Consider the following 13,267-nt stretch of genomic DNA (forward strand, 5'->3'; position numbering starts at 1 on the left):
CCTAAAATTTTGCTTGAACAAGGATCAAATTGAGCTCTTTGAGCTCAGCTACCAAAATCTTATTTTCATCAATACAAATGGAATGGAATCCTTGGGCTTAGTGGTTTCTGTCTGCTGTAGATTACATCAGAATCAACCTTTTTCTTAAATCTGAAACCTTTACCTGTCATAGATGATTCTCTTAATCACAGATTACAGTCGTCTTAAAGCCAAACCCAGTATTGTTTTTTCATTTATTGCTGGGAATACTTCCATTATAAACCTGTGTAGTCATCATGACCAAGAGCAAAACCAGTGCTTTCCAAAACATCATTTTGTCTCACACATTGCTACTGAACCGGATAACCAGTAGAGTGCCAAAACCTGTTGTTAAGATTGGGTCTAGTCACAGAAGTGATCCTTCCATTGGGCAGTTTGTTATCCATACAGCAACGGAGATCTGCGGCTCTCAGTGCTCTGCTAGTTGTTCCTGTTCTAACCAGCAAAGGCCATCTTACGAGGAATATACTGTTACATAAAATTATCTTGTTCTATTGAAACACCTACAAAATTATTTTCTGTTAAGCTTCATCGAACATCTTTTATGTATCACATGTCTGATCCACTTGTATTTAAAACAGAGAGAAGGAGAAAAGATAACCTGAATATAGGTGCTCTGGAAATGCTTCCAGGCTATTTTGCAATACAGGTTTGAATACGTAACACTACAAATTTAGCTAAGTTTCAGAACAGACGCTCCCAGAAGTTTTACTAACTTTTGTTTTATTTCAGTAGGGTGTGACTTTGTAGAGAGCAATATTCAGGGGTTTTTATGCATATAGAACACTGTTCCTAATGAAGAGACAAAATCTTTAACAGTTTTAAAAAATACTATTAATCTCCTCTAGCCATATCATATAATTTTGCTTTTAAAAGGGTTGATTTATATTTATTTTCATACCTACAGTTGAATTTTAAGTCACAGCCATTAATATTTCTTTTTCTTTTATGCTTCCTATATGTTACCAAATAACAAGTTCTCCTGCTGTCTCCAGTGAGCATTATCTTTCAAAGGATCATTCCTCATGCGCCTGACGTAGAACTGCAACACAGGTCTTTTCACTGGATTAAATCTTACATTAACACTCGTTGTCAATAAACAAGCTGCTGTACACACATATCTCAAGGATAGTAGAAGGTCATCAGAATTAAGGTGGCAAAAGGATATAAAAAGACTTCAGAAATTGTAGTGGTAAATAAATGAGCATGTTTGCAGAAAAGGCATCAGGAAGATGAACTGGTGGCAGTGCACTCGGCAAGGATGCAACAAAATGTACCGCTTCCATTCTGGGTGTCACATTTGTCAGTACCCTTACCTGTTCTCCCCACCATTTTGTCAGAGGTAAAAAGCACCCTTAGGGCTGGTTTTAACTGACATACGGTCACAACAGGAAGAATCTAAACATTTGTGTACATACAAAGTGTACTGTAACTCCAGAGGGATTGTGTTTTGTCATTCAAAACACACATATTAAAATAGTCCTAGTGCTGCATTTTGTGACAAGAAGAATGATATGGGAAGGTTGCATCTTTCTGTATCACAGACACTTCTCATTCATCATTCTCTTTTATCTTAAATGATTAACAGCACTCCAGAAGAATAGGCAAGGGACGTTACTATGACACAATGGTTTTAAAAACAGATATATTTCATGTAAGGTGTGTACATTTTGAGAGAAAGGTGACTGCAAGCGGTTGTGTTTTCATATTAAACCACCGTATAATAAAAAACTGTGCACTAACTCCATCTACAGGTCATTATAATAGTGACACACCATATAATTTTTAAACACTAGCCCAATGCAGTTAAATTCTCACTTTAAAAATGCACATGCATACCTTAAATATATAATAAATACATTTACACATGTATATGTACACATATCTATATAATAAACATGTTTCCACAAAATTCTCTAGCTAGGCCAGATGAAGTACTTCATGAATACTTTGAATCTCACTTTTCTTAATATATTATCAAAATAAAGGTATTGCCTCTAAAGTGCCATGTTTATTCAATGAAGCAATTGTTACATGAATCACCTGATTCTATTCTTTTCTTTTTAGAGGAAATGCTTGTACAGATGAACCTTTGCCCACCCCACTCTATCTAAAATCTCCAAGCTAGCCAGAAGGTAAGTAAGTTTATCTAGAGCTGCAAATGCATAAGGAGACACTATGGAGGTCAGGGCACAAATACACCTTTTCGGGATCGCTGTTGACAGTATGAAATTTCTAGTGCTTTTTGGTTATTAGGTAACATTATTGACTGGACTTTAATATTTTTAAAATACAGAAATATATCTATGCCTCTTCTTAAACATCTTTACTGAATTCTGAATTGCAGAGAATACTCCAAGTGTACTCTAAACTCCTTGACGATCTTTAGTTAACTTACTAGTTGTTAGGTGAGGTGTTGTATGATTACAAATTGTTCTTAATACTGATGATGGTTTTAGATTATGATTTCAACATATATTCCATACACATTCAGTGCAGCATGGTCTTTCAAACACAAACTCTTATGGGGTTTGAGCTTACAGATTCTCCTTCATCCAAGCAGTCTCCCTTCGCTAGGATGGTCCACTTTCAGATTTGCAAAAACAGGTACTAAGTTAGGACACAATCCTGACCAACAGACAAGTAAAAGTTTTGCCTCTTCTTGCAGGGATAATAAAGTTGCTAAATAGCATTTAAATAAGGTTAAAAAAAAGACTTGATTACACTTTTTATTTTTCCTCTAAAGAAACTTGTATTTCTGAGCAGTCATTATCAGAGTAAAAAGGATTGCACAGGTGTTTAAGAGGTATTTCAATTTGTTTCAGAAGGGCTTTGCTTTTTTTCTTCACAATATCGAAAAAGAGATGTTATGCAAACAAATTGTAGTTTTCTTTCAGACTTCCTTTGGTTATATTTAGCTGGGATTTGAATAGGGATTAACCACCCCCCAGTACACGTAGTAGTAGTGCAGCCCATGCAGTATTTGTCTCACGCTGCTGTATTAAGTTAAATGTTCCAAAAATATGTTAGTGCATTAAAAGATATCTCCCCACCTTCTTTCAGTCAGTGCATTCAGGAGGAGGCTCCAGGCCCAGAGGCAGTCACAAAGCACCAGGAATCTCTTCATGATGGGCTCTGAAACTAGAAGGAAAATAAGCATCAACAAACAGGTACTGTGAAAAAATGTCCAATTTAGGAAACTTTTGCAGAATAATTTGATGTCAGGCAATGACCTCACAATACTGCAGCTCCTGTCATCCAGAATAAGGGAGCATGGCCTTTGCTGTTCCCATTTACCTTTTACTTTTACACAGGGGCTTAGGGTGGGATTTATTTTGCGGTAAGGGCGTATTCCTGTTTGCATTATTCTTGAATTTAAACAAAACCAGCTGTGAGTTAAAGCTGTTGTCCCCAAACTCTGTACCAGTTCTTAGTTAGTTCCTTCCTATGTTGAAAATGTGACGAGGAGCCTCCATAACATTTCCAGATAACCAAGTGTAACTGGTTTTTGTTTGGCTTGAACCAGCCTGAGTACTTCCAGACTCTTGGAAGGTGTCAGTGTGTGGTAGTGTGACTGGGGAGAGAGCGGTGCTTCCCTCACAGCCGCTGCTTTGCTTTGATGTGGTGGAAGCAACTTCTTACAGATATTACTACCGTTCCCTGAAATAGTGGCATAAGAGCAGGAGTAAAATGATCAGATTCTGACTCTGTGATCTTCTGCTACATACACACGCTAATATTTTTGTTGGGCTAAAGGGCACGATTCATAATCAAACCATGTGCTGACAACCTACACACATCTCCTACCTCTCTACCAGTCTCTGCTGCTAGGAAATGGTTTTGCATTAGCAGCCTTCTCATCCCTTCCAGTCCTTCCTCCAGACTTCTCTGAGTTACTCTCATTTACCTTTGAGTAAAAAGTAACACAACTCGTGTTTCTTTTGCTTTCTAATAAACCATAAAATACAAAGTTAACTGGTATTTGTGGAACCGGTGTTCCAGATTGAGCTGATTGCCTGGGAGATGCTGCAGGTCCCTTTACTTATCTGTGTGATGGAATCCAGATGATTTTTAGCATTCATTACATTAAAAAGGGCAACAAAATAGGAAGCCTGTTTTTCCTCCCCCGGTAGTGAATTGTTTTTTTTTTAAATGCCTGAGAAAGCAAAGCACTGTACGTGCAAATGTTGTTGTACCTTTAATTCACTGCACACTCTCAGGGACAATTTAAATCAATAAAATATCATTACAAAGCGGCATGTAAGCAATGAGATATAATTAATGCGTTTATAGCCAAATGATCGGCAGATAAGCATGGAGTGGGGCTGAGCTAATCTCACTGGGTAGCAAAGACCTGGCTGTGACTGGGAAGCATGGATAAAGATCTTCACGGACGAGACTGCATCTTAACTTGCCCTGTAACCAGCCCCCTTACAAAGGGAAAGGCAACATCTGTAGCTTCAAAAATCGCCTTCTCCCAGTCCTGCCAACTTCTGCCTTTGCAAAAGGCTCCTCGGGATAAAGAACGGAAAGTGAATTATTCCCAACTATCTTGATCTGTTGAGCTCCACGCTTGCCCCCCTCCCTTCACCACCCCCCGCTTCAATAAACCCATACAGGCGCTATAAATCCTGGAGAAGGAAAGTTTCTTGCAGCTAGAAAAAACAAATGTTAGCAAAGACTTTAAAGGAGCGTTGGACCCCCCCAGCCCCTGGCCTCCAACTACCCGCACCGCCGGGGAACCAGCTCGGGTGTTCCCATTCAAAATGGGAGAAAGATCCACGTTTTGGGAGAATGTCAGCAGCGCCCGCTGGAAAAAGGAGAAAGAAAAAAAAAAAAAAGAAAGAGGGAAAAGAAAAAAAAAATAAAAAATTAAAAAGGGGAAAAAATTAAAAACAAAAACCGGGGGAAGAAGGGAACATTTTGATGCAGTTTTGAGTCCCGGTGGGAGGTTTGCCCATCTCTGAGGCGCAAATCGAGACTTGTTTTCCTCCCGGCATTTCAACTTTGTATTTCCCCCTCACCCCGAGAAAGCCACCCCTCCCACCGCCTCCCGCGGAGGGGGAAAAAGGGGGGAAAAAAAAAAAGAGCCCCAAACCCAAAAAAAACCTTTCCCAAGCGACCGGTGTAAATCAGTCCACGCTAAAAAATAAATAAGACCAATTACAATGCCCATCGATCGCTGCGGATTTTCAGGCTGGAGGGATAGGGAATAAAAATCCCACCGACCCGGCGGTACCTGCGGAGAGGGGAGAGGAGCTGCCTGCGCGCCTGGACGCGGTGCCCGCAGCCGGGAGCGCCCGGAGGGGTGCGGGTGTGTGTCTGCGCGTCCGCCTGCGTGCCGGGCTGCGTGCGCGGGGTGCGAGCCAGCGGCCGCCCTTACCGGAGCCCCTCAGGCGCGGGTCCGCGGCGCAGCTGCCCGGCTCTGCCCGCCCGCGCGGAGGCTGCGCGGCTCCCGCTCCGCCGCTCACTCCGCCTCGGCCATCGCCGGCGCTCCGCTCCTCCGGGCGCAGCACCCGAATTTCTGTTCCCAATATTCCGACCGCCGCGGTACAACAAAAGCTTTCTCTTTACCAAGACAGTAGTAATACGTCCCAGGGTAAACCGGATGTGAAATAGGCTGTGACTTCATGCCAGAGAGATTTTATTTTAGAAAGGAAGGTGGTACCAAGCTCTCATCTAGAGACCAATCCGCCCATTTTTTATATGCAGCACAATTTAACTTCCACTGCTCTCGCCCTAATCCCTTTCTCTCTGGCTGCAGACTCAAATCCTTCTACAATCTGCAGCGTTATTATTATTTGGGGGGGAGGCTGCGCGGCTGGGGGGAGGCAGCACCGGGATTCTTTAGACACTTGCTTTCACAAAACAGTCTATTTTAAGGGTCGTACATTAAAAATATAACAGATCTGCCTCAGCATTCAACCTTTGATCAAATATTTAATCGCGGCATACATATGAATGAAGTCTAGCTGGGAACGTAGAGGATGCGGTACCATGCATGTGCGCCTATAGACTGTGCATACCTACGGAGTCTATCCTGTGCAGTACCCAGACAGGGAATGCTGTGCAATCCTAATTAAACCCAGGTAACATGCATTTGGAGCGAGACCGCAGGCGATCCGCTCCAGGACCTGGTGTCTCTCCTACACTTCCACTCGCCCTTACGGGTGGGTGCCACCTCTGCCCGCAGCGGCCCCAGCGCTCTGCGAGGGGGCTCCCGGTCCTCGCGGGGCCACCGGGCAGCCAGCGGCTGCTCTGCCTCCGGCCCCCAGGAGCCGGTACCGGGCTGGGGCCGGGACATCCCTCCCGTCCCCCGGTGCCCGCGGCAGGAGAGGCGCTCATGGGTACCCCCCCTCCCTCCCCCGGGACGTGCGCGGTGGCCCGGCCGTGGCCCACCTGTGGTCGCCGAGGGGCACGGTTCTGCTTGAAGTTAAGGTCTGTTTAACCCCCAAGCAGCGACCGTCCTCTCCTCAGGTGTGAACAAACTGGGAGAGCTCGGGAGGTGCTGATGCATCTGTGGAAAAACAAGGAGAAAGTTGGACGCATCAGGTAGGAAGAGGTGGCTGTTATGGCAGGAGAGCATCACTCAGCCCTCACCTGCCCACCGTGCACAGGTCATCATGCCTGTAGCTCAGGGCGCTTCTCATCAGCTTCACGCCTTTTACAGAAATGTCAGACACTGCTAACTGCCACACACACAGCGTGGTCAGCTCTCCTGGCTCTGGTTAGTGTAAAGATAAAATGAACTCCTCGGTCAAAGAACTACTAGCATCCATAGGGTGGAAAAAATGCATACATCAAATCCTTACAGTCCTTACTACTTTCCGTCTTCCCCTCTCAATGCCATCACCAATCCAGTTTCTGCTCCCTTCTCTGATGCTGCTTCAAGGGAAGTCAAAATCCATATATTTTGTCAGAGGTAACCTGAATTTGTATCTTATGTTACAGTTAAACTATCTGTTGCAAGCTATATCCAGATTTTTAAATCAAATATTGCACATTCTATGCATCTTCAGGAAATATATGATCCATTTGTAACAGTATGGGGAGGATTTGATGTGACCCAAGAAACCAATGACATTCATAGCTAAGACTGGCAATAACTTCCAAGGTGGCAGTCATTTTGGATAAGTGCCTGACTTATAACAATCTAAACACTGCAATGATTTCCCTAAGCGCAAGGAAAATAGGAATTCTGTTTATCAAAGTCCCTTAGTGCACCAAGTTCTCACAGTCGTTTGTGTTCAGCATTAAATAGCTACAGGTTATTTTAAAGACTCACAATGGGCTGTTTTCTTAGTTTCCTGATGTTTCCAATGTAGTTCGTCTCAGCTGATTCAAGCTTGTTAACAGTGCACAGAAAAGTAGGAAATAGAAAAACCTACTGACTTCCCAAGGAAACTGGAAGTAGTGTTTTTTCAAATCACTAGCTCATAGACACATAGCGGCTGGAGGTATTTTCCAAAGCAATGTTTTCACCTTCATTTGCTCTTAGCATAATTTGCTAATTTTTTTTTTTGTACACTGAAGCATGAGAGAGTTTTGCTTAAGCAACAAGTAGGTCCTTGGCTGAGTTTACAAAAACAGCACAAGGGGCTTTTATTAAAGTACATGGACATTGTGTGGTTGTAAACCCACTGAGCTTCCTTGCCCTGTCACTATAGCAGTTTATTATCTACAATGACCTTAAACTGTTTTTCTTCTAGATTAATAATATATGCTTGCAAAAATAAATGTTCAACATAACTTCTGTATTTCATTTTCCCTTTCATTCCTCATGGTGGGGGGGAGAAATTGCAAGTATGCTTGCTGTATGTGTGTCCGTGATAGGTAGCTAGACAGGAAGATGGGCTGCAAAGTGAATGATTGAATGGCTACAGGTCCATGTACCTCCGTGCACTGAAATCTGAGCAAGTATCTGGGCAGCTGATATAGTCTCAGAGCCAGTGAGACATAACTGTGCTTCCTACAGTGTTCTTTAAATCCTATAGTTTTCTTCTTATTTTAATTAGTGTATGAACAATGGTAACTGTTTTATTTTTGTAAAGTGTCAAGAGTTGCACAGGATTGTCTTTGCCTCCATGGACACATCCTCCATGTGCCAAAGGTTAATGTGTTTTTCTGGGTTCTCCCTGGGTGAAAATATTGCCCTAAAATTAGAAGTTGCTCATTCTCTCTCTAATTCTCATCTGCTTAGAAAGTAGGACAAAACTATTTTTCCTCCATGGCTGAGATTGCTGTCCATCAGTGCTCACACGTAACCCAGATTTTCTCTCTTCTTTCAAGGCTGTTATCACAGTTCATGTAATTCCACAGTAAACACTAAAAATATTTGGATGTAATCAAACAAATAGGCTGGTTTATGATGGATTGTGGTAACAAAATGACTGTTTCTTAAGGAAAGACAAACTATAAAAGAAAACAATTTGTTGTCAGCAACAGAAATGCTTTTTCAATGAACGAGTGTTAAGCTGGAGATCGCTGTCTTGCAATTCCTACTTCTTCCCTTTCCTGTCCAAATTCCACTGACCTAATCCAAAGACCACTACAGGTAATGCATGTATCAAATAAGTCTATCTGTGGGTTTCAGGTACCTAACTTAAGAGGATATGTTTTTTAAATGTCAGGCTATATAGAGGAACATGCATATTATCAGTGAGCACTAGGGTGATATGATTTAATTCTTGAATGAATTGTTCAAATGAGACAGGAAAGATGCATTTGAACTTAAGCCTCCAAGTGACTAAATATTAGGAGATGTGCATATCACTGCACGGTTTTACAGCACAATAGGAAGATACCAAGAAGACCTATGCTTTTTTTGAGCCAGCATTATGACTCCATAAGGTTTTCAGAAAGAGGCTGTGTCATTCACATTACAAGGTAGTGTAGAGCTAAATCCTGTAAAAAACAATTTTATTAAATCTAAACTGTCAGCCAAATTGAACTTGGCACAGCTACTATGTACAACGCGTTGAACCTTGACGTTAGTGCAAGTGATTAGTAGCAATGAAGTTAAACCAATTTAATCCTATTTTGGTAAAATATATTCATTAAATGATGGATTAAAATTGACACGGAGAAAGATTTTTTTAAGTAGTTAGAACTGGTTTTGCTTTTGAATTTCTAATAAGCACTTTTTGAATTCTGACCTATTCCTTATGTGCCCACATCCTCTCTCTGTATATAAACATAACATGTATACAAAGAATGTAAATAGGTCACCAAGGAAGAATATTTTTTCAGTGTTGTGTTTTTGTGTTGTTCTTTGTGTGTACAGAATATACATATGTTTGATTTTAGTTTAGGAACATATATAAACCAACTGAAATTCCACAGCAGAATGCTTTGATACAGTGTGTCCTGAATAGGCAAGGGATTTGAATAAAGCAAATGAAACTCAGAGATTTACTGACATACAGCAGATCAGATAAAGAATTAAACCAGAAAGACCATCTGCTCCAAAGCTTTGAACTCTGTTATTTACAAGTTTTGTTCATGCGATTAAATGGAAATATTTTGTTAAATATATGATTTCCATCTGATTTCTAATTTAATGTGTTCCAGAAATATACTGAGGAATAGCTGTTGACTCTTTGGTAGACATAACGGAATCCAGTTGCTTAACCTTTTTTTTCTCCTTTAATTTACAGCCACAGTCAAAAAACAGGACATATAATTGTCAGCTAGGGTTTTTATAAAAGGTACGTGATGATATAAGAAACAAAGTTCACTCTCATTATGCCTCTTTCATTTTACAGCGATGTTTATTCATTCCATCTTTCCGCTTGAAAAAGTTAGTAGAAAGAGAGGAAGTTCCAGGGAAATACAAATGAGAATCTTCATGAAAACAGGTTGTACTATTTTCAAAGAGTCAGTCTGAGATACAGTGCCCATTAAGGACACATGAATGTTCTTTCTAGATCTGTGGTGAAAATTGACATGGCACTTCTTTGAACCCATTATCTATTAAAAATGGAATAAACATGTAAAATAGCTGATGCTCAGAAACTTAGAGATGATGCTCTCTTGAATTTTAAAGTCTTCAAATACAGTGTTTCAAACAGAAAACCCAGTTACTTATACATTTCTCAGACTTTCTGATCCACAGAGATAACAATTTATTATGCCTTGGCATGCTGTTGCCAAACATCGCCGCAAAATTCAATCTGCAAAGCCAGGAATGGAGGATTCTTTCCTAGATAATAACAGGATTTCTTGTCTGATGTCAGAAAGGAAGAATGGGATAATAATCTGTTTTCTAAAAAAAATCCCACCGTTGTGGAATTAATGAAAACTGCCAAAAAGAACACAGGTTGCAGTCGGGAGCTTGTGGGATTACAAGAGCCTGGTAAATCCAGTGGTGATCATTGATGAGATCTTTTTCAGGAGGCTTTTCCTGCAACAGCTGGGTTTATCTGCAGTGGATTACAAACACCATATGTGTTTACCTCCTGTGCTCTAACACACTGCTTCTGATGAGGCCTAGTCTTGAATAGAAATCTACAACCTCATGGAGCTTTCATACTACCTTTAGTATAAATTCAGCACACCTACAACTAGGAAGCTCTCCACACAAAAAGGGAGGAAGGTACTCTTGATGTTCTGGTGTGGATGTAATTCAGTTACCCTTCAAAAATAAGAAAGTTATTTTGCGGTTCAGTGTCCTTCCTGTGCTGCATGCGGAAGAAAAGATTGTTGTGGACTCAGAATTATGGCCTTAATGACAGTTCATATATCTGCAGACCAATGAGCTAATCTGTAATTTCATATTTTCTTAAGCAACAGTATTGTTCCATAATGATGATTTTCCCTAAAACTGGATAGGCTGAAAAGCTATGTAAGCAGAAGTTCTAGATTACCCAAAGTTCATGAAGGTTGATACTTCTTTCCTGTTAAAAAATGATCCAACAGTACGATGTTTAGTGCATTAATAAGCCCTTGTTACTTATTATTTGTGGGTAAATAAAATAAGTAACAATGAAAAGAGAGTGAGCAAAGTAAATATTTACAGAGATAAGAAAAAAATTAAAATACATTTGTGAGAATTAAGGGAAAAAAAATCAGTAGGGAAAAAATTCCATTCACCATTGTCCTACTATAAATATTTGCCTTTGAACCAAGAGATGTAAAGTCAGAATATCTCAGCCTGAATTCAAAGAGATGCTTAAAATGTGTTTTAATCCATTCTCATTCAGCCAAACACTTAAGAATCCACTTAATGCAATGGGTCATAAATATTTGTGAACTTAAATGTGTCACACTCGGCTGAATTTTGCTGCTTTGGAAGCCAAATACCCTGCTGACTTCCTAGGTGACCTTAGATGTATTTAATTTCTCTCCCTGTGTTGGTAGCTTTATCTAGAATGAAAAACACTGCAACCTGTGAAGTTCAATTAGCCAAATTCCGGTAGATTCCGGTGCACGCAGTGCTAAGCTGAAGCTTTCCTGCAAAAACTGTTTAGAAGCCGCAGAAAGTTTGTAACGCAAAGGTAACACGCAGAGTAGTTTGTCAGGTAGGTGCTGGCTCCCCGCTGTCATTTAGAAGCACACAGTGTTTGATTCTGCCATTCCTCCTACTCCACTGCCTTTCTCACTTCTTAGAGATGGTGACAAGGAGGCTCTTCAGATGATTTCGTCTTCCATTTGGACACACTGTGTTATTCCTGACTCTGATGCTCTTGCATGGAGATATACTTGCTCAGTTGCTGCACATTGTCAAACCACTTTTGATGGTTTGTCCTGTTCTAGAGTTTGAAGTCTGCTGCAGAAATGTGATATTCAGATTTTAAATTTATTTCTTGCATGACCTGCTTACTGCTAAAAATCCAGGTGTAGTCAGCTGGGACAAATGCAGGTGAGAAATACACTGGGACAGTTGTTAACAAGACGATGTTGTAATGGTATGAGTTTTACGCTTAGCTTTTGCGCAGTTTTGCACTCTTGAAAGAGACACATCTCTTTCAAGGTCTTTATCCAGAAGATACTAACACAATCCTTCTGCATTTTCCTTCCATTTTAAAATTATTTTTGCTTAGTTTTATAGGTACTGAAAATGACACAGACAAAACACCTGTGTAATTTTCCCAGCACTGCTCTGCTGGGGCAACTGAAGGTCCAGGTGTTAGTGGGAAACTTTTACAGGCCATATAAGAACAGGGCGGGCTGGATGCAAGCTTTTCTCAGGCCCAGGGCTTGTAAAGAACCCATCTAAGGTGGGTTCTTCCTGATTTATTTTGTGGGTTTTGTTGCTTGTTTTTACTGTTACAGATTGAAACCAGATTACATGCTCTGAATTTCCTTGCAGAGCCCTCAGTGTTAGGTAGAACTGAAATTGTAATGTGAGCTAGAGAGCTGCTTGATGAACTTTTTTCTTTTCTTCCTCATTGTAATACCCTGATTCAACTACATTTCTTGTTCCAGCCATTTCATTCATAGAAACATACCTCACAATTGTATTTTTATGCCAAGCTTTGTGATGTGAAATCTACATCTACAGTAGTTTGCATATGGTGTTCTATTAAGTAATTATTGTCTTCATTCAGAAGCAGCTGAAATAATGGCTAGGCTACAGGGGCAAACCCCTTAACAATTAAAAATCAATATTTTCTGGTTGTTATCAATGCATGTAAATATTAGTTAGAATTGAAACTGTGTTGTAATCTAAATCTGCGCTTTATTTTAAGGAGAGCTATAATAATATAGTTTCTGAAATTCTCTGATAACCCAAGATGATCCAAAGGATATTTTGGAATGTAACCAATAGTTTTGGATGTTGACTGGCATAAGCAGTTTTGTAGGTGTCAGGATTGGCTCCCCAGCACATGTAAATGGGCTCAGATGTGCTGAGTTCAGCTGGGTTGGTGCATCAGCTTTGGATCTGATCTCTGCCTATCTACCTTGTTTAAACAAACTAAGCAATTGGTATGAACAGCTGGGCTTGCTCAGGTAGTATATGAAAAGGCAGCCAACTTAATAGAAAGAGTTATGTTTAACCTTGATAGTCTTTACTGCCTGTCTTCATGAAGACGTTAATGTTTACCTCATCTTTGTAGCATGGATGTTGGTGTGCACTTTTACCTATTTTGAAATTCTGCCAATATTAATTTCATTTTGTTTTAGAGCTCAAAATGTTTCTTGTGAAAATTATGAAATGTGTTAATGTAGAAACAGCGCCTCTTTAGTCAGTAGTGGCTCTATAGAAAAGAGTATTGAGACATTTGTC

At 40.4% G+C, this 13,267-nt stretch overlaps 1 protein-coding gene across 4 annotated transcripts in view; it reads right to left on the minus strand.

The window, feature by feature from the left end:
* Nucleotides 1–5,813, minus strand: part of GABRA1 (gamma-aminobutyric acid type A receptor subunit alpha1) — a 42,903-nt gene extending 37,090 nt beyond the window's left edge. The window contains exons 1-2 of one of the 4 annotated variants that reach the window (XM_062605325.1): nucleotides 5,614–5,813; nucleotides 3,093–3,174 (exon numbers count right to left, since the gene is read on the minus strand). In XM_062605325.1, the coding sequence (XP_062461309.1) occupies nucleotides 3,093–3,174; nucleotides 5,614–5,671 (140 nt within the window). In that variant the 5' untranslated portion in view covers nucleotides 5,672–5,813. The other 3 variants (XM_062605326.1, XM_062605328.1, XM_062605327.1) reach the window with 3 other exon arrangements.
* Between the last annotated feature and the right edge of the window lie 7,454 nt (nucleotides 5,814–13,267).

This window comes from Pezoporus occidentalis, unplaced genomic scaffold (genome assembly GCF_034315485.1).
Source record: "Pezoporus occidentalis ecotype Australia unplaced genomic scaffold, CSIRO_AGI_Poc_V1 ctg91, whole genome shotgun sequence".
In the NCBI taxonomy this organism is placed as follows: domain Eukaryota; kingdom Metazoa; phylum Chordata; class Aves; order Psittaciformes; family Psittacidae; genus Pezoporus; species Pezoporus occidentalis.